Source organism: Onychostoma macrolepis, chromosome 14 (assembly GCF_012432095.1).
Source record: "Onychostoma macrolepis isolate SWU-2019 chromosome 14, ASM1243209v1, whole genome shotgun sequence".
NCBI classification, from domain to species: domain Eukaryota; kingdom Metazoa; phylum Chordata; class Actinopteri; order Cypriniformes; family Cyprinidae; genus Onychostoma; species Onychostoma macrolepis.
In genome coordinates, this window is record NC_081168.1 from 24,949,946 (window position 1) to 24,974,597 (window position 24,652).

The 24,652-nt window shown below is 37.6% G+C and overlaps 2 protein-coding genes across 10 annotated transcripts in view; one reads left to right on the plus strand and one right to left on the minus strand.

Annotated features, from left to right (window-relative positions):
• The window catches only part of spon2a (spondin 2a, extracellular matrix protein), a 24,229-nt gene extending 14,992 nt beyond the window's left edge, over window positions 1-9,237 (plus strand). For both annotated transcript variants that reach the window (XM_058798212.1, XM_058798213.1), the window contains 3 exons: window positions 5,078-5,269; window positions 6,373-6,544; window positions 7,803-9,237. In XM_058798212.1, coding sequence (XP_058654195.1) covers window positions 5,078-5,269; window positions 6,373-6,544; window positions 7,803-7,990 — 552 coding nt within the window. In that variant the 3' untranslated portion in view covers window positions 7,991-9,237. The remainder of the gene's footprint in view (window positions 1-5,077; window positions 5,270-6,372; window positions 6,545-7,802) is intronic.
• The window catches only part of LOC131553500 (uncharacterized), a 25,817-nt gene continuing 5,319 nt past the window's right edge, over window positions 4,155-24,652 (minus strand). For 2 of the 8 annotated variants that reach the window (XR_009274198.1, XR_009274196.1), the window contains 3 exons: window positions 24,447-24,575; window positions 24,184-24,293; window positions 8,028-8,159 (listed from right to left, as the gene is read on the minus strand). Coding sequence is in view for 2 of the 8 variants with exons in the window: in XM_058798215.1 (XP_058654198.1) it covers window positions 24,265-24,305; window positions 24,447-24,575 (170 nt within the window). In the remaining 6 variants the exon portion in view is untranslated. Of the gene's footprint in view, window positions 4,824-5,806; window positions 5,907-8,027; window positions 8,160-19,833; window positions 19,971-21,228; window positions 24,576-24,652 lie in introns of those variants that run through there. The other 6 variants (XR_009274197.1, XR_009274195.1, XM_058798215.1 and 3 more) reach the window with 4 other exon arrangements.

Consider the following 24,652-nt stretch of genomic DNA (forward strand, 5'->3'; position numbering starts at 1 on the left):
TTGGAAATCATGGATGTCCTCTGGGCTAAAGAGGAGGGGGACTTTCCAGCGTGTCATCAGTGTTCAGTTCAAAAGCCAGCATCTCTGATGGTATGGGGGTGCATAACTGCATACGGTATGGGCAGCTTGCCTGTTTTGGAAGGCACTATGAATGCTGAAAGATATATAAAGGTTTTAGAGCAACATATGCTCCCCTCCAGATGACGTCTATTTCAGGGAAGGCCTTGTGTATTTCAGCAGGACAATGCAAAATCACATACTGCAGCTATTGCAACGGCAAGGCTTCGTAGTAGAAGAGTCCGGGTGCTGAATTGGCCTGCCTGCAGTCCAGATCTTTCACCTATAGAGAACATTTGGTGCATCATTAAACGAAAAATACATCAAAGACGACCACAAACTCTTCAGCAGCAGGAAACCTATATCAGGCAAGAATGGGACCAAATTCCAACACCTAAACTCCAGAAACTCATAACCTCGATGCCCAGACGTCTTCAAACGTCTTCTTTTGAAAAGAAGAGGAGATGCTACACCATGGTAAACATGCCCCCGTCCCAACTATTTTGAGACCTGTAGCAGGCATCAATTAGCAGGCTAATTTTGTGCATACAATTGTAAAAATTCTCAGTTTAAACCTTTGTTATCTATGTTCTATTGTGAATAAAGTATTGGCTCATGTGATTTTGAAAGTCTTTTTATTTTATTCAAATTTAAAAAACGTCCCAACATTTCCGGAATTCGGGTTGTACATAAATTATATTTGTCTTATTTAACATATTTGATAATTGCAGGTTGGTATAATATTCTGAGTTTGCATTTGACTCTTTTTATTGTTTGATGAATACTGAATTTGTTTTTGTGCAGGTGAGATGAGTTAATACATGTTCATATTTAGTCTAGAACTTTAGTAAGCATCATGTTCACACAGCGCACACAACGCCTCTGCACTTACTCCTGATTTCTCTCAACATGGCAACACGAGAGCTGTCAGTCAATACATGGGAAACAAATAACTGGAGTTACTTATTTGAAAAAGTAACTCAAATATTTTCTTCTAAATTAAAAAGTAACTCGTTACTTTACTAGTTACTTAAAAAGTAATTTGATTACGTAACTCACATTACTTGTAATGCCTTACCCCCAACACTGGTTATAACAACATAAAACTTGATGAGATAACTTAAATATCCAACTTAACTAAGTTAACTAAACTTATAATTTTAAGTAAAGCATTAACACTTAATTAAGTTGAAACAATGCATCATTACTTATTGTAATGCTGAATTTTAAGTTTTGATAACTAATCACAGCAATCACTTTTTACCCAAGACATACCAAAATCAACTGAAAATGCTTTTTTGACATGCAGTTTAAAATCAGAAAACCATAGAAACCGCATTAGCAATGCAATAAAAGCACTCAGAACTGCACAACTCGTGTGCTCTTTAGAAAATGTAAAACACTGTTTCAGTCTATTTCTTGTTTGTCTACTAAATAACATTTTTACCACAGTTTTGTGGGTTTAAAGGTGTCTCCATAGACAAGATGTTACACAAACACTGGATTAAACGTGCCTCGATGCCGCCTTACCTCTGTATACTGCCTGTGAAAGCAACATTTATCATCCTTCTGTGTCATTTTCCAAGAAACTACCTAAATATACTGTTGGGCTATAGCTGACATGCAGTGTGTTTAATTAAGATCTCTAAAAAACAGACATGGTGTCAAATTTCAGATTCCCGCAAATGCATGATCCTCAAATCAACAGGAAAATAAGTAAATCAGAAACAGCAAAATGCTGCCCAAAATCAAGGTTCTTTTGCATTTAATAAGATCCAGACAGCGGCAGCAATGTGGATTTCTACAAAGAGTGAGCCATGTAAGAAACCACAGCATGTTCCAGCTGTGCATGCAGACAGACAGAGGAATAGTTGAGTTGTGTATTATTTTTCCTGACGCACTATTCTGGCAAATCAGGGCATTGGTTTGGCAATTATGTGTTAGTGTGACTTTGTGCCCTGAAGAGAGATTGAGCTCTATTAGCGCAGGGCCGGAACAGACAGCAGAGGGATGAGGCACTGCTCGCCTCTCACGCCAGAGAAATTGATATAGCAGGAGGTATTCCTGGAAAAGCCACAGAATGAGAAGAGACGTAGGAGAGATGTGAGGGAGAGACGGGAGTAAATCCAGTCTGGTGAAAAGTCAGCTGTAAACTGGATGTTGTCATAAGGTACCAAAATTGTGGCCCAAATATGGAGGCAAAGTGCAGACTACAAATATATCTGTTCGGCTTTTAATGTTTGCTTTAGGAATGACCTGTTGTGAGTAATTCACACTAAAATAATGGATCTGCACTCCTAAAAATAAAGGTTCTTTATTGGCATTGATGGTCCCATGAAGAACCTTTAACATCCATTGAAAGTTTCCATTGGACAAAAAGGTTCTTAATTGTGGAAAAAGGTTCTTTAGATTATTAAAATGTTCTTCACACTAAGAAAAAAAAAAAATTGGTTCTTTTAAGAACTGTTCAATGGAAGGTTCTTTGAGGAACTCTTTGAGTGATTCAGTATTCTGTCTGCTCTTCAGTAGCTGAAGAGGCTTAATGTAGTGGTGCTCAAACATGTTGACTCCAGAGCCCTCAAAGTATAAAATAATTCATTGTGATTCATGTTGTGATTCCAGAAGTTTCAAAGTGATCTTAAGGAAAAACAACAGTTGTTGAGAGGACAAATTAAAATGAAAAATAGTTTCCTAGCTGAAGAAATTGATTTTGGGGAGTTTTAATTTATTTGTTATATAAAATATTTTATTAATTAAATAATAAACATTTTTGACCTCCTAGTTTAGAATCACAGACTTAATGTATTAGTTAATTTAAATGATGCTTTAAGTGTCAACTTTGCCTCAAATGATTCTCTTGTAATTTCCAATGAGATATTAAAATACTTTACAGATTATAGAACACTAAAATTGTGGACGTGTTTGTTAATTTTTGTATTACAGATGTTTGGATTGCAATTCTTCGTTTGAGGCATTTTTAAGATTTCTTCTGAAACTCTGGAGAGAGACCAAACTAATTAGCAGGACATTTCATAAAATCTCATTTTCTCTACATTTAATCTGAATGCTGTTTTTGAATCTGAATTTTAAAGGGCTTTTGACACTATTTAACCCAGGGTTATTATTGCTGTAAACCCTGCTTTTAAACTCAGGTAAAGGTAAGTTTCACACTTGTAATTTAGAAACACACTGTAAAAAAATGACCGTGATTTTAACGGTAAAAAACTGTGAAAATGCTACAGTAAAAACATGTTAAATGGTTAATGGTAAGTTCCTGTAAACTTTACAGGGAAAAACCATAAACTGACGTTCCAGAATTCCCTGCATTGCATTTCAAATTTTGTTTGAATTTGATGTTTTTTCTTCATGACTGTTTCTTCTTAGTTTTTTCTTATCAGTTATGTTTATTAGGGTTGTATGTTACATCTAATGTTGTTAAATTAATGTTTATTGCATATTTCAGTTTAATGAGTCTCACCATGATGGTTTAGTGTTTGTGTGAATGACACTGTGCACCTTCTATATATGTTATTATTTAAAAGCTGCTTGTGATGGGCTTTGGTTCATCATGTGGCTTTCTCATCATCACCTGCATTTGGTGGTTATCAGTGTATTTCAAAGGTACAAAACGGATTTCAGTATTTCAATAGGTTGGTATATTAACATTATAGAAGATAATGAAATTACAGTATTTAACTGTAAATTTAAGTTAAAACCGTAAAACCTAAAATGTTGTTACCGTATTTTTACGGTAGAATTCTGGCAACCACAGCTGACGTTTTTTTACCGTACATTTTACGGAATTTTTTTTTTTTTACAGTGCAGGGGTTAGCGCTGCTTTTTAACCAGGGTTATCCTCCTCCAGAGCAGGGTTAGCAGCAGTTTTACGGTGTTAACCCCACATTGCGGTCCCACATGTGTACAGTATAAAGTGTTGCAGTGTTTGAATGTTACTGTTAGATGCTTAATAACCGACAGCCAAACATGTGTCTCATATTCACATGCTTTGAAACAACGAACAGTTATTTCAGCATTTGATGAAAAAATTTCAAATGGTGACAGAAAATGTGTGAAATGAAGTGAAGAGACCTGTTTTATTCTTACCTTTTATAGTCTGAATAGACCATTCAGGAAAAACTTGATAGTACAGTCTGAAAATATAATGCAAGGACATACAACACTGGAGTCTTTATTTAAACCGGTCCAGCACTGCATGCGTTAGTCTAATCAGTCTCACTGACACCGCAAATATGAATATGTTAAGCCTGGGTTTAGGAATATATATTGTGAAACGTGAGTTTATAAATACCCAGGAATAAATTTTAACCCTTGTTAAATTATAAACAGTGTAAAACCATTTAGATTAAGCCAGGGTTGGCTAATTAAGAGAGGGAATAACCCCGGATGATATATAAATGATTCATTCAATCAATCAAGTGTGAAAAGTACTAAAGTTCCCTTTTGGCTTGGGCTAGTAAGCAACTATCCAGAACACACTAGCTGATTTTGCCCTTACATTTTGTTCAGAAAATTTGAACATCTACCATGTGATTTCTTTTTTTGTAGGGAGGTTTGACTGATATACCTTATGTGAACTCAAGCAGACAGGATCTGTTAGGATTTATTGTATGTCTGATGAATCATCTTTGGCTGAATATCAGGCTTGTGCTGGTCCTAAAATAGGCGATGTCGCTCCATGGCTCATTTCTCTCTGCGACTGCGTGGTGTGGCTGTTCCCTCATCCTGCTCTGACCCAAGGGCTCTTCCTGAATGAGGTCATAGTCAAAAAGGAAACATTCATCACCATTTAGAGAAAAAAACCCAGATGGTCTAACCTAACATACACAGGAAGGAGTGGAAAATACTGGAAATGGCAACAAAGAAAAGTTACAGATGTGACTTATGAAGCCAATTATGTTAGCAGAGCATGCTGGAAAAAGGGTTAAATAAGCACTGATAAGGTCTGTGTGTACGTTTTCAGCACGAGAGTGACCTGATCATGTTGTGTTTTCTCTCACAGCTGTCTCTGATAGTGAAAGTGATCCCTAGTCCTGACTGGTTTGTGGGGGTTGACAGTCTGAACCTGTGTGAGGGTGGGCAGTGGAAACAGGAAGTGACCTTCGACTTGCACCCATTTGATGCTGGCACAGATAGCGGCTTCACTTTCTCCTCACCAAACTTTCCAACAACACCCCCAGAAAATATCACCATGGTAAGATACGCTTCCTATGATTCAGCTATACACTACCATTTAAAAACTTTATTTTTTAAAGTGGTAGTAAAGCCATTTTTTGTGTTTAGCATATTAGAATGATTTCTGAAGGATCATGTGACACTGAAGACTGGAGTAGTTACGCAGAAAATTCAGCTTTGATCACAGGAATAAATTACATTTTAAAATAGATAAAAATACAGAAAAATATTTTAAATTATTCAACTAACACTTTTCTATTTTAGAGTACATGCCTTGACGAGACTAAGAAATGCCTTTCAAAAACATCTTACAGACTCTAAACCTTTTAATTAGAGAGTACATTGTTCACAGTGAGAGAACTATTCAAATGTTGCTTGTTCACTTGTAATTGTAGAATGTTCTGGCATTTTTGACCAATGCATTTTCATGGCTTTACCTTTTGTTCATGGTGACTGGATAAGGTTCCCTAATCTAAAGTGTTACCAATGTATTCACTATAGACATTTCCATGACTTTTAAAAGGATAGTTTATCCAAAAACAAATGTTTTACTCACCCTCATGTTCTTTCAAGTCAATATGGAACACAAAAGGAGAAATTCTGAAGAATGTTCACTCTGCTCTCTTCCATAATGATAGTGGATGGGGGACCAGGAGCTGTCAAGCACAAAATAGACAACAACCACAAAAAAAAGCATAATAAAAACATCATAAAAGTGGTCCATATGATGAGGATGAAAAGTCATTATTCAGCCACAGTCCTTGTTTACTTTCACTTAATAGAGAAGTGCAGGTTGGACATTCTGCTATAAAGAACTACCTTTGTGTTTTAAGTAATAATATGGGTTTCCAAAAGTAAATTAAATGATTAATTTTCTCTTTTTTTCAGTGAATTTGATCAGCTTTTGCCTAGAAATCATAATGTTATAATTTCCCAGACATTTCCATGACCATGGGAGTCCTGATTCAGGAAATGGTTTACATATGAATTTTATATATTTTGTTTATAGATTTTATTTTTTTAAAGTTTACATTTAGAAATCAATGTCTTACATTCTGGCAGTATTTTGGCTGATGCAAATCACCGCTCTATTGCATCAATATCTGTTTTATTCTCATTCAGATCACCTCTCAGAAGCCAAACCACCCGGCAAATTCCTTCTATTACCCTCGGCTAACCGAACTCCCGCCTCTGGCCACCATTTGGGTGAAGAGACAGGGCAAGCACGTCCGTCAACAGAACCGAGTGTCCAATCACATCCTGCCTGACACAACCAAACCCAACAGATTCTCAGGTAGATCTGCATTCAATTGCAGAGCATTCGGTCTCTTGATCGTAATCCTCAGTTTTCACTGTTGCACATTTCATTTGGCTGGTAAATCCAAAGATGTTTTGGTTTACCGCAGAATTGTGCACGATTTCACGCGTTGCAGTGTTTTTTTTGGGGGTGGGAAGTAAACAGTTGAAACTTGATGAACCTTAATGCACACCACATGTGGTAAACACTTTTTATTTGCTTCCACAAAAATTGAAGCATGTGTTGTTCCACTAACTAGCATTTATTACTACAGTTTCCATGACACATTGCTAGTATAACACACAAACTGGGACTTTCAATCTGAATGCATAGGAGTCATTCTATAATTTAGAGTACATTAAGTCTAGATAAATATAAAAACAATATGCTTTCTCTATAAAACACCCATTTGGTTTTAGTTGATATATTTTATAAGTGTAACTTATCTGCTAGTTGCCAAGCTTTATCATTAAACATCATTTTGATATTACAAAGAAAAATATGTTTTGAGTTTGTCAGCAATATTACAAACAAAGTACAGATTGACACGTAACAATTGACACTTTCACCATTTTGACTCAGTAGCAGGCTTTGTTTGACCAACCAGATGTTGTTTTCTTGATTAGATTAACCTCAGATTTTTATATTTATTTAAATTACAATCATAAAAAAATATTGCAAACCATAACTATGTATCCAACATAGTTGACAGGCAATTAATATACTCCTTGACAATAGGTCATTTGAGATCTAATGTAGAAAAAACATTCAAAGGACATGAGTACATTGAAATATTTGAAAGAAAATGAAATCTTCTAAGGTTTAGATTGTAGAAATAAATTTAACACAGATATAGGCTTTAACATTTTTATTTATTATTTTACACTCCATTCAAAAAGCGGACATTGCAAAAACTGAAATTTAAGCCGAACTGAAAAACAGGGTGCAAAATATATGAGTGAGATTTGTAGTATAAATTCTCTTAATGGATAAAATTTTATATTTCTTAAGAAAATGCACATGAACTGTATACCCTAAATTATAAAATGACCCACTAACCTACTAAAAAAATACACATTTGTTCAATTATTCGGGATATCTAAGCCACTCGGTCCTACAGCCCAAGTACTCCAGTGGTCTGTTTTTCATTAATTGACCATGCATAAACATGCACATAAACATAATCTCTTGACAGATTGCTTCCAGATGGCTTTTTTGTCTAACGATCCCCTCATGACTCCTGCATGTTTTGCAGAAACGCCGTTGGACTGCGAGGTGTCGATGTGGTCGTCCTGGGGCCTGTGTCTGGGGCCGTGCTCTCGGGGCGGCCTGCGCCATCGCACCCGTTACATCCTGCTCAAACCCGCCAACAGCGGCACGCCGTGCCCCGAGCTGGAGGAGCAGGAAGAGTGCACGCCGCACAACTGCCTGGCGTATCAGTGATGCCAGTCACACCGCTGGCATAGACACTTTGACGCTGTCCAAGCGGAGAGCCGAGTTTAACCTCATGCCAATGCTGAGTCACTGCCGCAGAATGTGGGAGAGCCGCCCGGCTGGACGTCCAGTGAGCTGCATTGGCTCCTCTCCTCGTTGGAAAAGAACGGCTCGTATTCTGTTAATAGAGACTTTGATTATGGGTGCTGTATTTGCAGTAATCTCAGTGTATCTTTGCGTAATCGCACACTATTTTGCCAATATAGATTTGTGGAATAGAAGACTTGCAGTTGCCTGACCACTAATTTGAACATAACTACATGAATTAACATACGCCCTTCCTCTTGATCTCACAACAATAGCAACCGTTTTGAGTTGGGTTTGAGTGATTTGACACATGGTGCGGTAGTTGGCTGTAGAGGTCAACTAGTTAGTAGTCCATTAGTGGTAAAGTAACACTTGAAGACACCCCAGCTCCTGTCTCATTCAGGCCTAATTATGTCCAAAATGCAGAATGCATACAGTTTACAATATTATCTTGTGAGGACTCACACAAAACTAACTGTCATATGTCATTTATCAAATAAGGGACCGTTTAGATGTTGCCGGTCAAGAGGTTGTAATAATTTTCTTTTGAAAGGGTCAATTATGCTTGGCAATACAGTAAAAACACTAATATTGTGAAATATTATTACAATTTAATGTGTTGTATTTGAATAGCCTATATTTTGAAATGTGATTTTATTTCTAATACAAATATTTTCAGCATCATTAGTGTCACATGATCCTTCAGAAATCATTGTAATGTGCTGATTTGCTGCTCAAGAAACATTTCTTATCAATATCGAATATTGTGCTGCTTAATGTTTTTGATTCTCTAGCATTCATTTTAAATAGAAATGTATGTCTCCTATTGTCACTTTTTATCAGTGTAATGCATCCTTGCTTAAAGTATTCATTTTCTTTCCCCAACCTTTTCATTATAATGCTTTCCACAAAAATATTAAGCAACACAGCTGTTTTCAGTAACGATGCTGAAAATTCATCTTTTCCTGGAATAATTGACATTTTATAGGCTGATATTTCACAATATTACTGCTTTAATTGTCTTATTGATTAAATATAAGTATTTTGCTCTCACCAAGGATGCATTTAAGAACATTTAAAAATCATAATAATTCCAGACTTTTGACCGGTAGTGTATGCGTTTTATTTTATGTTTCTTCTAATAATAAACAATGAAATTCTCTATTAAATCATCTCCTCCTTGTTTTTTTACAATCATTTTCCTAAATAGTATTAGCATTATTAGTAGTAATAAATGACCTGAAACATCATGCTGGATAACATGAATCATCTGGATTTGTGAAGTGCATACAGCTTTATTTTCACTGTTATGCTGCTCATATAATGTGGTGTTAAATTAGAAAAGAATGGCAAATTGGAGCGTTTTCTTTAGTGCTGTTACACATTTGAAATCAGATTCTTTAATTAGATCTATATCCCACATGTTAATGGCATGATTATGTGTGGTTTACACTGTGTGGTTGATTTTCCCTTCATACTAAGGTGATGTACTAAATAAAAAGGGTTATAATTATATCACATGGCACATTTATAAATAATCTGTTCAGAGACGACTCACAGCTGGTGTGGATGAGAACACAATCTCGTTTAAAAACATTAGCTGCTGTTATAAACACGATTACAGTTGATGATCCACCATAAACTTATTGGTCAGTTTCATTACGAATTGATGCAAATGTCCTCATCTCCTTCCTCTGAACAAAGCTGAATTAGATGGACAGATGCATCAAGGTTTTGGTGTTTATTATCATCACCTCATTTAATTATTTAGGAAATAATTAAGTAACAACATTATCCTATTAAACAAGCTTGATTGTGTTTTGAAATGCTGCCATCTAGTGGAGGAAACTGATTTTACAGTGTCTGGAGATGCTGGAGATGCCGCATTTCATGATGAAAGCGATGTCTCGCGCCCTCATGCGGCTGTGAGAAAACACACAACCACTTCAGATGAATGAAATAATCTTAATGAGCCAATAGAGAGAGAATAAACGATACGAAAATTTAAACCTGAATATGATTTGAAATACCTGTCAAAACCCCAAATGACTCAATAAATGTGAAATGCCAAATAATAACATTTTAACACAGTCACATCTGGACTGTGGCGAGATCACGAGGAGCGAAGGTGAGTTTACTGTCATAACCAAAAATATTACACAGCCTCTTTTATAATTTATTATTTTAGGTGTGCATCTATAAAGGAAAATAAATGCTTTAAATCATGGGTCTTCAACCGGGGGTCCGCTAAGTAATGTTGGATCACAAATAATTTTTTGTTAAAAAAAATAAAATAAACATGGGTAAAAACATCAAAGATAAAATATTTAATTTAAAAAATAAAATAATTAGGCTACTACATTAACAGCTTTAATAAAACCATGATGCACAATATATATATATATATATATAAAAATATAAATGGCTAATAATTTATATACAGTCGCTTTCTTTAATATCTACACCCGAGTAACGTTAAGTGACTCATCCGCCTTTTCAGAAACAGCTGGTGCAAATCCAGATGTGGATGCTAATAAACCCGCTGCAGAAGCCCCGGCCAAACGCGAACGAGATAAGTCCAGAAAGTACTCATAAGTAAATCCAAGCTTTAGATATGTTTATAAGGACACGGGCGGCATTGAATTGCCGGTGTGTGTTATTTATTGTTCAGCTGGACTGTCAAACGAAAGCATGAAACCATCGAAGCTGCAGCGTCGTTTGGAGACAAACCACCGGGATACTTTCAGCCTCAAAATCTTTCAAAGGGCAACAGACAATAATGAGAAAATCAGCTGAAGTTGGTGAGCTTGCTTTGAAAGCGGCATATCAGGTGGCTCTTGCTCAGTGCAAAACAAAAAACAAAAAAACATATCAAATAGCAGAAGATCTGATATTGCCTGCAGCCACTGATATGTGCAAAACAATGTTTGGGAATGACGACCGTGTAAATCATCTGAAAACCACAAATATTGCTCGGCGGATCGATGAAATGGCATCTGATGAGAAGAACTGAAGCTGCCAGATGCCTCAAAGGATGCGCAGCTTTTGGCATTTGTACGCTTTGCAGATGGAAATGAAATGGAGGAAGAATGTTTGTTTTGTAAACAGCTGCCCGAATGCACTACAAGCTCTGAAATTTCCAAAGCAATTGATTTTGCTCTGAGCTAAATGTATCGCGCTGTGCACTGATGGCGCGAGATCCATGGCCGCATTATAACAAGTGGACGTCCTTGTCAAACAAGTAGCCCCAAATGTGCTGTGGACTCATTGCATGTTGAATAGAGAGTCTCTGGCTGCGAAACAAATGAGCGGAGAATTTGCCGACGTTATGGATTCTGTTGTAAAAGTTGTTGATTTTATTAAGCGGAGTGCTTTGCAAACGCGCCTGTTCGCTTCTCTGTGTGCCGCAGCGGGAGAACAACACGCGGAGCTGCACGGCTTTCTCGGATCAGTCTGGTCGCGTGTGTTTGAGTTATGCGCATCTGTTCACGAGTTTTTACTTAAACATTGCAAGAGCTGGCTGCAAAGTTCGGTGACAATACATGGCTTATCTATGCAGGGCCGCAATGCACATGCCATTCAGCTTGATGACAAGATTTACTGAAGAAAATGAAAAGATTGAGAGAGCGAGTCAAGGAGGGAATTTTTTCCATGTTTCCATCTGTGGATGTGGGGGCACTTTGGAATACTTTTCTGAAGCGGAGTCATGGCGAAAGGACAAGACATGGATACAGTTTCCATTTAAATGCATGGGATGGATCAAATTTGACAGTGACAGAGCAGGATCAGCTGATTGATTTAAGCACTGACAGTACATACAGAAACATATATGAGACGAGCCCTCTCGCTCAGTTCTGGATCCTGCCTTTCCTCACCTGGCAACAAAGGCCATGATGAGCATTTAGCCTTTTGCAGCCTATCTTTGTGAAAGTGCATTCTCCTCCCTCTCATACCTGAAGAGCAAATATCCTGCAAAACTGCAGCCTGAGTCTGACATGATACTCTGCATTTAACAACACACGATATCAAAAATACAGAAAAGCTGTAATATTGTGAAATATTACAATTTATGAGAATGTTTTTCTATTTTAATATAGCCTACTTTAAAATATCATTTATTTCTGTGATTCAAAGCTGAATTTTCAGCATCATTATTCCAGTCTTCAGTGTCATATGATCCTTCACCAATCATTCTAGCATGCTGATTTATTATCAATGTTGGAAACAGTTGTGCTGCTCAATGTTTTGCTTTTTATTTTTATTTTATTTATTTATTTCGGAACCTGTGATACTTTTTGGGGGTTCATTGATAAATAAAAATTTAAAAAGAACAGCATTTATTCAAAATGGAGACGTTTTCTAACAATATCGATCTTTACCATTACTGTTTCTATCAATTTAACAATTCCTTGCTGATTAAAAACTAATTTCATTAAAAAAAATTTTTTTTAAAAGATACTGACCACAAGCGTTTGAATGGTAGTGTATATTGTTACAAAAGTTATATTTTAAATAAATGCTGTTCTTATTTAACTTTTTATTCATCAAGGAATCCTGAAAAAAGTATGACTGGTTTCCAACACTGCTAATAAATAAGCATTGCATAAAATGTATTTTAAAGTATATTAAAATTTTGATCAAATAAATGCAGGCTTGATGACCATAAGTGACTTATTGCAAACATATTAATGCATCCAAACTTTTGACCATATATATATATATATATATATATAATCTTCTTTTCACATTGCCCCCCTTTTTTCTTTTTTTTTTTTACATTTGAGCCCCTGCCCCTGAGGAACTCTCTGCACGTCCTTGTTCAGGTGCCACAGAACACGTGCTATTTTACGGATTAAAAATAAAAGAGTAATAAAATATAAGGTAAGGTAGTAAATAAGTGTAGAATAGCACTGTCTGTTTGCTTATGTGCATCAATCCGAGTGTAAACAGCGAGAGATGTTGAGGCAGGTGAAAAGCGAGCCCCGCCTTCATGTAATGATTGACAGGTAGGGAGCGTGCTCGGCTTGGAATGCATTTTCAAATCCACAATGACTTAAAACTACACTGAACAAAATTATAAACGCAACACTTTTGTTTTTGCCCCCATTTTTCATGAGCTGAACTCAAAGATCTAAGACTTTTTCTATGTACACAAAAGGCCAAGATACTCCATCCACCTCACAGGTGTGGCATATCAAGATGCTGATTAGACAGCATGATTATTGCACAGGTGTGCCTTAGGCTGGCCACAATAAAAGGCCACTCTAAAATGTGCAGTTTTATCACACAGCACAATGCATTTGCACAGCAAATGTCGCAAGTTTTGAGGGAGCGTGCAATTGGCATGCTGACTGCAGGAATGTCCACCAGAGCTGTTGCCCGTGAATTGAATGTTCATTTCTCTACCATAAGCCGTCTCCAAAGGCGTTTCAGAGAATTTGGCAGTACATCCAACCGGCCTCACAACCAGGGGTTAAATTGGGATTTGTTATGTGGGGGACTCTATGGTATCGAGCATATGCATATACATATATACACACACACACACACACAATATATGTATTATGTGTGTGTGTTTTGTTTTTTTGCAAATATGATTTATTCTAATGCAATATTCCCATCGGTTTTCTATCAGCTGTGACATAGGCTATAAATTTGCATGTTTTTTATATTTTATCCAAGGGCTTTTTTAATATATATATATATATATATATATATATATATATATTTTTTTTTTTTTTTTACCTTTATAGAGGGCATTTCCCCACTAATCTCATTAACTTTCATTTCAAATTCTTACATTTGATCTATAAATTCAATTATAAAAATGTGATTGTTATTACCTATACGTTATCAAATTAAATAATTTACACTGAAAAATACAACTACATTAAACTGAGATTCTTAAAAAAAAAGAAAAAAAGAATATACAAACAAGAAATAATGGTGGAAATTATACTTTTCAATGAAATTAAAACGCCAGTAGGTGCCAGTAGTGAGCGTTTAATGAGTGACTCATTGAGTCGTTCATTCAAACGACTCGTTCAAACGGCAGATTCATCCGATGTTTATGCATGAGATAATGAAACTTTGACTCAACCGATTCGTTCAAAACACGGAATCAATCAGCAGTGAATCGGATGGTTGCTTTGAGATGCGCTGTGGTTCCGCCAAAAATGTAAGTGACCTAATATTATTGTATTTGCTCATTGAACTGTTTATAGAACTATTAAACAGTCATAATGGTGAAAACGTTGAGTGATGTGGCCTAACTAACTGTATTTTAAATATAAAAACTTTCCATTTTGAATTTTTACCTCAGTATGCTGAGTTTCTTAGTGTTGCGTGTTTTGATTTCTCCTCGACGCTGCGTGAACCTCGCCTCAGCAGCGCAAACTTATACTGTCAACAGCATACAGTAGGTATATCCACTAATCGCCACTTACTCTAAATGCAATAAAATCTGAATAATACTTGTGTTTTGGTGTTTACATAGTTATTTTTGGTTAGTGATGTTTTAATCACGTTACTTGTCTGGCATTAATGAAGCGTTAATGTCGAGCCCTGGAGTCAATGTGCCGGCCTCGTGCCGAATTCTGCACCCTGCCAGATTATGCATCCCCTAGTATTGGTAGGTTTAGGAGTAGGTGTGGGGGAGGGGTTAGGATTAGGGGTGGGGTTGGGATTAGGCAATCAGGTAGCGATTTAAACGAGGGGATGCATAATCTGACAGGGGTGCAGATTTCGGCACAACACCGGCACATACAGGTGCTGGTCATATAATTAGAATGTCATCAAAAAGTTGATTTATTTCACTAATTCCATTCATTATTCATTCATTACACACAGACTGATATATTTCAAATGTTTATTTCTTTTAATTTTGATGATTACAGCTTACAGCTCATGAAAGTCAAAAATCAGTATCTCAAAATATTAGAATATTTACATTTGAGTTTGAATAAATGACCATCCCTACAGTATAAATTCTGGGTATCTCTTGTTCTTTGAAACCACAATAATGGGGAAGACTGCTGACTTGGCAATGATCCAGAAGATGAACATTGACACCCTCCACAAAGAGGGTAAGTCACAGAAGGTCATTACTGAAAGGTGTGGCTGTTTACAGAGTGCTGTATCAAAGCATATTAAATGCAAAGTTGACTGGAAGGAAGAATTTGGGTAGGAAAAGGTGCACAAGCAACAGGGATGACCGCAAGCTTGAGAATACAGTCAAGCAAAGCCGATTCAAACACTTGGGAGAGCTTCACAAGGAGAGAACTGAAGCTGGAGTCAGTGCATCAAGAGTCACCACGCTCAGACGTCTTCAGGAAAAGGGCTACCAAGCCACTTCTGAACCAGAGACAACGTCAGAAGCATCTTACCTGGGCTGTGGAGAAAAAGAACTGGACTGTTGCTCAGTGGTCCAAAGTCCTCTTTTCAGATGAAAGTAAATTTTACATTTCATTTGGAAATCAAGGTCCCAGAGTCTGAAGGAAGAGTGGAGAGGCACAGAATCCATGTTGCTTGAAGTCCAGTGTGAAGTTTCCACAGTCAGTGATGATTTGGGCTGCCATGTCATCTGCTGGTGTTGGTCCACTGTGTTTTCTGAAGTCCACAGTCAATGCAGCCATCTACCAGGAACTTTTAGAGCACTTCATGCTTCCTTCTGTTGACAAGCTTTATGGAGATGCTGATTTCATTTTCCAGCAGGACTTGGCACCTGCACACACTGCCAAAGGTACCAAAAGCTGGTTCAATGACCATAGTGTTACTGTGCTTGAGAAACCGTCTCAGGGAAGCTCATCTGCATGCTTGTCGTCCTCATCGGGGTCTCGACCTGACTGCAGTTCGTCGTCGTAACCGACTTGAGTGGGCAAGTGCTCACATTCGATGGCATCTGACACTTTGGAGAGGTGTTCTCTTCACGGATGAATCCCAGTTTTCACTGTACAGGGCAGATGGCAGACAGCGTGTATGGCGTCGTGTGGGTGAGCTGTTTGCTGATGTCAACGTTGTGGATCGAGTGGCCCATGGTGGCGGTGGGGTTATGGTGTGAGCAGGCGTATGTTATGGACGTATGTTATCCACAGCCATATCACCCTGCAGCCCAAGACCGGTTGCCCATGGAAGCTAAGCAGGGCTGAGCCTGGTCAGTACCTGGATGGGAGACCTCCTGGGAAAACTAGGTAGCTGTTGGTAGAGGTGTTAGTGAGACCAACAGGGGGTGCTCACCCTGCAGTCTGTGTGGGTCCTAACGCCCCAGTATAGTGATGGGGACACTATACTGTCAAAAGAGCACCGTCTTTTGGATGAGACGTTAAACCGAGGTCCTGACTCTCTGTGGTCATTAAAAATCCCATGACACTCATCGTTAAGAGTAGGGGTGTAACCCCTGTGTCCTGGCCAAATTCCCGCCACTGGCCCTTGTCAATCATGGCCTCCTAATAATCCCCATCCACTTGATTGGCTCTATCTCTCTCTCCTCTCCACCTGTAGCTGGTGTGTGGTGAGCGCACTGGCGCCGTTGTCCTGTGGCTGCCGTCGCATCATCCAAGTGGATGCTGCACACTGGTGGTGGTTGAGGAGAGACCCCCCACATGATTGTAACGCGCTTTGGGTGTGTAGCAATACACAATAAAAGCGCTATATAAATGCTTCATTAAATGGACAACGAACACAGGTGCATTCTACTGATGGCATTTTGGATGCACAGAGATACCGTGACGAGATCCTGTGCCATTCATCCACGACCATCGCCTCATGTTGCAGCATGATAATACACGACCCCATGTTGCAAGGATCTGTGCACAATTCCTGGACGCTGAAAACATCCCAGTTCTTGCATGGCCAGCATACTCACCGGACATGTCACCCATTGAGCATTTTTGGATGCTCTGGATCGGCGTATACGACAGCGTGTTCCAGTTCCTGCCAATATCCAGCAACTTCACACAGCCATTGAAGAGGAGTGGACCAACATTCCACAGGCCACAATCAACAACCTGATCAACTCTATGCAAAGGAGATGTGTTGCACTGCGTGAGGCAAATGGTGGTCACACCAGATACTGACTGGTTTTTGGACCCACGCGACCCCCAATACAGTAAAACTGCACATTTTAAAGTGGCCTTTTATTGTGGCCAGCCTAAGGCACACCTGTACAATAATCATGCTGTCTAATCAGCATCTTGATATGCCACACCTGTGAGGTGGATGGAGTATCTCAGCAAAGGAGAAGTGCTCACTAACACAGATTTAGACAGATTTGTGAACAATATTTGAGAGAAATAGGCCTTTTGTGTACATAGAAAAAGTCTTAGATCTTTGAGTTCAGCTCATGAAAAATGGGGGCAAAAACAAAAGTGTTGCGTTTATAATTTTGTTCAGTGTATATTCATTGCGGGATATTTAATGAAAATGCAATTGAAACATCATATATGTAAGTGTCAGTGCATTTAAGAAAAATAAGTGACATTTAAATCACCATAGAATGCATTCTGAAACTCTCATTGCATTTTGCTACAATTATCACGCGGTATCACGATGAAAATGCAATCCCAAGTGTCCTTACCCCAAGTCTAAATGCATTTAGGAAAAACAGCATTTAAATTATAATTTTGCTACAGGTTTTGCTTGGACATGTTAAAAAACATCTAATCAATTTGGGTAATACATTTTAATTTTGCAACTTATAAAGCTTTAATATGCATATTAAAATAGTGTAGAAAATGGCTAATTTAAATTATATAATTGAATTTTCATTTTGCACTAAATGTTGCACATATGTATGGGAAAATGTAAATTTAAATTCAGAAATAAATTGCCATTTTACATATTGCATTGCCATTTTGCATATTACATTACAAATCGAATTTTGCTACACATATGCTTCCATACCAGAATAGAGAGACAGCCTTTGTGTAATTCACCAGGGTCAGTCATCTCATTAAAGACGTCTTAAACTTAAAGCTGAAGGTCAGGTACTGTAAATATAATTGTCCACCTGACAGTAAAATTAAATGTAAAGTTCTATTAAAATTAAACCTGAAGTACATGTAATTGTATGATAGTCCACCTGACAGTAAAAGAAAAATGTATGAAACTGCAAATAATTAAGACAACCGTGAACCACTTAATAAATTGTGAGTTTAATTGCAAAATATGTTACGATGCATAAATCTTTTTGAAAGATATGAAAATATACAGACAATGATGCATGTAAAACAACATAGTTCTAATTGTTTTAACATAATATAACTAGCGTAATATGATTGGTTTCTATTAATATCAGAGGCTATGTTTGACATTTTGTATCAGGGGGTCCCTGCCCCATGTCTTTATCGTCTAAGGGGTCCTTGACCTGAAAGCCAGGTTTTTTCATTTTAAATTACCATTTGCCTTTTTTTGCAGTCCTGCAGTGTGAACTTAAATAAAATAACTACAATTATTTATCTTGCAATAGACCTCATTTGCTGGACGTATACCATCGGACCCGCCGTGAGGACGGTCTTCCGGTGGCTGTAAAATTCACAGCGAAGACAGAAAACTAGCCGTAGCTCAGCCTTGTAAGTAGACTGTGCTCTCGCTGTCATCTCCTCTCATTTACTGTTTGCAATTTATAACATCTTAGATTTATGTAAAACATAGAATACAGATATTTCAATAAGCTAAATCCTTATTTCAGAAACTACTTCCATCTGACCATCATAAAAGCAATCTTTCTTCTAGCCCAACCATCCCAGTCCAGTTCCTCTAGAGGTGGCTTTGACAATTATGGCTGCTGTTTACCATGATGACCAACCGTTATCCGTACAGCAGCAATATAATATTGATAGATGCTGATGTCTGGATTGAGCCCGGCTTCTCAGATGTAAGAAAGTCATTACAACAAAGAACAACAATTGCCATTCTTAATGTTAATCATGCAAAACCGAGAAAACAGCGGCTTTATAAATAATGGCCTTATGGATAATGCAGGAATCTCTTAAGAGTTTAGAAAGCAGGTGTGAAGTTGAAGGAAATAATCAGACATTTCTCTAATTTTTTCTGCATAGAATGCTGCCGTTTTATTCCCGGTTGCCTAAAGAGCGACCCGGAGCAGAGGGTTCATCTGGAGGAGATGCTCTCCCATGACTGGTTCAAGGTAAGTTTAAGATGAGCTAAAATGAGTTGTTTGTTTGTTGATTTGGTTTGATCAGAATCCCTGCAGCAACTGTTATATAGTCAATCCATATACACTACACAGATGTAAAAATTTATTTTTATACCTTATGATGTATGTGTGTGTAACTTGTATAATTTCTAATTGTGTTTCAGGTCCTGTAGGTCGTGAAAAAGAGGGTCAGTTTTGCGTCTGGAGGACTGACACAGGTGGCCCCTCCATCTCTCCAGCTTTAGCATCTTGCAGGGCTGGCAGGCCTTGGTTGTGTCTGATCCAAAGGTTCCTGCCACAGGCAAATGGGTCCCAAAGAAATCAGGGCCGCTTCAGAAAACAATGTGAATGCTGCCCTAAATGCTGCTGCTCCAGAACTCCACAAGATACCTTTCCAGAGCTCCTTGTTCCTGCTGCTGTTGCACCCCCAGAAGAGTTTTCTGACATGACTGACCGGGCCACACTGATGCCCGTCCTGTCCACTACAAAGGTTCCTCTCATGATGGGAAATAACAGCAAAGTAGTTCCAGTCAAGGTCGTCCCAGAGTTTGCGGTCGTAGCCTCAGCCAGAGCTGATGTTCAAGACTGCTTCAGTCCCAGAGCTCCTCTCTCAACCTCCCTGCTCCCAGAGGATCCTGCTAAAGCCGCTCTGGTCCAAGAGGATTCTGTCACCGCTGCATCAGAGGATCCTCTCACAGCCCCAGTGTTTCCTTTCACTGCTGTGATTCCTCCATAAAGATATTACACCTGTGAGCCACATTAAAAAAAGATTGTGTAGATTCACAAAAATGTGTTGTTTTAATAAGACGACATAATCTGGAAGCAATAACCATTCCTATGTTTTAGTTCTAGAGAGATTAAGCCTCTCATTTAACAATTCTTTACTTATCACTTTGAATATTAACTTGAATAATTAACTCGCCAAATAAATATGACCAGGTAAGTAATATCTCAAAAAGGAGTTACACTATGTCCTGTAACAGTTACATAAATGCTTGTCATTATGTTCAGCAGTATACCTTAATCAGTTGTGAGAGACGTTCTGCCCCCGCCCCCCTAATTATCATCGGCACCCTTCACCAGGCTACCGTCAGTGACAGGAGTGGGTGTGAGAGAAGAGGGGAGCTGTAACAGCCAGGGCTGGCTGCGCATGGTGAGGCACAGGGACCCCTCCTGTCTGAACCAGCACAACGAGGACACCAGATCCCCTGTTTATTTTGGACACTCCTTCCCCTTGGACACTTCATTCCCATTTTGGACATTGTTTTATTTGTGTTCAATAAAAGCCTCTGCGAGGCCTGAGGACACCCACTGTGTCTGTTGTTTGCTCCTCCCACCACACAGTGTACATCTTGACAAGCATTGAAGTTTCCATTGAAACTTGTTTATGAATTTAAATATATTTTTAGTAAAACATGTAATGATAAAGATGCAATTCATTTAAAGCTGCAGTCTGTAAGTTTTGCCTCTTCATCGCCACCTGTTTGAAACCTCCAATTATTTGCGGAATTATCATCTTTATGCGAGTTGTGCATCAGCACAGCTCCTCAGCGTGGATTAATCTATAATGTTTTGAGGTATATGTGTGGCTGAGTCACTGCACCCAGGGGCGCCATGAAGAGTTTTAAGGGGGGTATGCAAGGCCAAAATTTGGGCCCCCTTCTTCCAGATGATTTTTTTCTTTTCTTTTAACGCTTAAGAAATTGAAAGAAATGGAATAAGTATAATAAATTTAAATAATTTATCTGTTAATATTTATATTATTTCAAGTAACATTGAAATATTTTATTTCAAGTAGCCTAACTTCGTTGTAAAAAAAAAAAAAAAAAAAAAGTTAATTGTTTTTGACCGGTTATCTTGTATTATAATAAATATAATACATAAATAACACCAAAATTATAGGCCTATACCAGTTAAATTTTACAATTCACGATTACAATTTCAATAACACAGCAAAAATTACTAACAAATATAAAGTTCAAACATTATTAAAGACAACTGAACAGTCAATATAAATTAAGAAAAACAAATGAACAAATTACAAGCAATAGCACAAATAAATAAATAGAACAAAGATACAAATTAAAGACGTTTTGGGTTTTTAGATTTGTAGGTGTTCCAAGTACAGAAATTAAATAATCAAATGTAAAATAACATTGCATATTCTTCACTGTATAAATGGAATAGGCTATAGATTAATCATACGTTATTCAGTCAAGATCAGTGAGTTCGTTTCGATAGGACTCACAGTGGTGTCACGGTTCGGCCTAAGCCGAAGCTTTCGATACAGCAAAAAGAACGAAATGACAGATACATTTTCTTGTTTTTACCATTTTTTTTATTTATTAAAACTAACATCAAAGTTTAACTTTTTTTTTAAATTTTTTTTTTTTACTTTGAACAATGCAGTGTGTCGAACAACAGTCGCATCTCAGATCAGCTGCAGGAGTCGTGAGGAGAGTGAGCATATAAATGCGCACATGCATATAAAGCGAATAAAAGCGAGGAACATCAGCTTATAAATGAAAGAGTAAACGCGTAAAATTTGGGTAAACTATTAAAATGCAGTGGCCTCCATGTTTACTTCAGTATGACATGCTGTCTTCTTGTTCTTTTGCACATGCGGGTCAGTTCAAGAATGTCATTCATTCACAATGAAATTTGGTCACATTTAATAAAAAAATATTATGAACAGCCATACAAAAAAAAAACAAAAAGGCAAGGTGTATCTGTCCTTTAAAGTGCTAGAAGACGCGCTCAAATAAAAAATAAATAACCAAAGTCGTAATTTGGGGCCCCCTAGCGGTCTGGGCCCATATGCCTGGCATACTCTGCATCCCCCCTAACGGTGACCCTGACTGCACCGGTGTGGATACTGCACTTCAGAATCACAGATTTTACGTCTTGGAAATATGACCTAAATAAGAATTTTCACCAGAAAATGTCATCTGAACAAGCGAGTCTGCCACTTTTGTTCTGACCAACTAAGAAAAAAAAAAAAGCATCACGGTACCACTGGTGATTAAATCTTAACAATCGCTTAGCTCATATCACATCAAACCGTACAAATTATTATTATTGTTATACTTTGTTCTCAAATTGTTAATGTTAAAAACCAGCATTGCCTGACGACATGTATATAGTGTGTATTAGCGTTACCTGTAGACTACTGGTGACTACAGGTGAATCTCCAGTTGTCACTGATGATTCTTGTATGGACCTTTCTGGATTACAATCCACCATCAATATGATTTAGTTTAATTTCAGATGCTGTGATAAAAGGCTATAAATGATCCGCCACCTGCAGCTTCCTCACATGCGATATAGGCTATTAGCTGGGACTCCTTTAGGTATACAGACGTGACGTAATGACGCAAAGATGAACGGCGACAGGCTCGTATTTCCCACAGAAACCTACCAGTATCAGTCCGCGTGAACCGGAAGTTGTGAGCAACTTTACTTCCATATTGTGACGTACTTCCGAGAGAAACGGCATATTGAATAAGAAAAACAGAGGGCAGGGCTTATTTTTTTCTACTGCGACCTGATTGGATGTAGTAAAGTAGGCGTTTCATTCATGGAGGCAGATCTGTTTGCAGTCAATTGTCGAAAACTAACCACCTGACACACCACCAGTTCCAGCGAGAAGAATTTTGTTTGGAGAATAGGAGAAGCAGGAGTACAGGGAGGACCATTCTGTCGCAGGAATCAGGCCCTATGTTTGAACCATTAACTTCGGAGAGTACCAACGGTCACCCTGGACGTGAAGCAGGTTCACCCTCGAGTGCATCTGGATGTCTCCCAATGGTAACACTATATCATATTGAATTAACCGGTGTTTAATTACATTTTAATAGGATTTAGAATAGAATAGCAGCCTAGAACTGTTTAAATATACTGTACATCTGGCAGACAGAGCTTGGTAGATTATTTACTAAATGTAATCCTTCACTGATTCCAAATTACATGACAAAAATTTTATTTTAATCCAACTTAATCCATTACATTACACATTTTAGGTAATATAATCAGATTGCTTTTAGATCACTTTTGTCCTAACGCATTTATCATATTGATTTAAATAGGATAATCTTGTACCATATTGATATAAAAATACAAAGAGTAAGAAAATATATTCCATTTGTTATTACCACATAATGTGCTTTAAACATTATTTTACATCAAGGTTTCCCAAACTGGGTTTGTGTAGGAACTGCAGGGGGTTTGAGTTGAATGAAAAACGAACATTTTATGATTTAAATAATTATTATTAAACAACTAAATCATTTAAAAAATTAAAAAACCTACTAAGAAAATGAAATATTGGTGTATTTTGTTTACCTGCATGTCGTGACCATAACCAATGTCAGACAACCGTGAACATGCAAATGTGTTAATTATTAAAATATTTATTTTAAAATCTCAGTTGTACTTCAAGTAAATATATTGGGTGAAAGAGGATAAGATGACAAAAAAAGCTTCTCGAAAATTTGTGAATTTGTGCATTTTAATGTGTAGCCAACTGACTAATGTCTGGTCTTTGTGTGAATACATAGCATTTATATTAGAGTAAATTAGCAACACTACAGAGTAAAATATGCCGCAGCAGACGGGATGAGGAGGAGAAGAATTGTAAAGTTGTTATTTACGGTTGAACCACTGTTGTTACATGGACTATTTTAATCGAGGTCCATTCTAAGTTTCTGGGTCTGGGAACATTTCAGTTGTGTTGCTGTCTATGGAGGGTAAGAATACTCTTGGATTTCATCAGACATATCTTAACTTGTGTTCTGAAGATGGTCTTAGTCTTAGAGGTTTGAGTGAACTATCCCTTTAAGCAAGCTTGTCACATTGTACAACATTTTATCCAATGTTTGCAGACATTTCAGAATGCATACATATTGGTTTGAATGAGTAAATAAAACTGAAAATCATTATTTATGACGCAAAATTCACAAACCTGTTGAATCAGCTCTCATGTCACCATCCAAGACAACAGTATTTTCAGAATGCCTTTGCCCTCTCCAACATTGTATTTTGTTCAGACCTCCAGTGCCACAAGATTGCTGGCTGGAGAAAGACCTTTTGATGATTAAAAAAATGTTCTGGGACAAATACATTCCAGACAGAGAGCTGACAGGAGATGGAAGATATCACATAACATCAGCAGAAATAATAACCTTGAAAATTCCCGTTTATAGATAATTTTAACAAAAGACAAACCTTGTGGATCTGTATGCAAGATGCTCCACTGAAGGCTACTGCCGCCGACAAATGCAGATTTCCAGCTGGTGTATTTCAGATGAATGGCTGGCTGTTCCACTGTGTTTTGTGGAGGCAGTGTGAACAGACCTACGCAAAATTTAAACAACAAAATCTATATGGTCAATATCAAATAATGAAATAAAAAAATAAAAAATAGTTTGTAC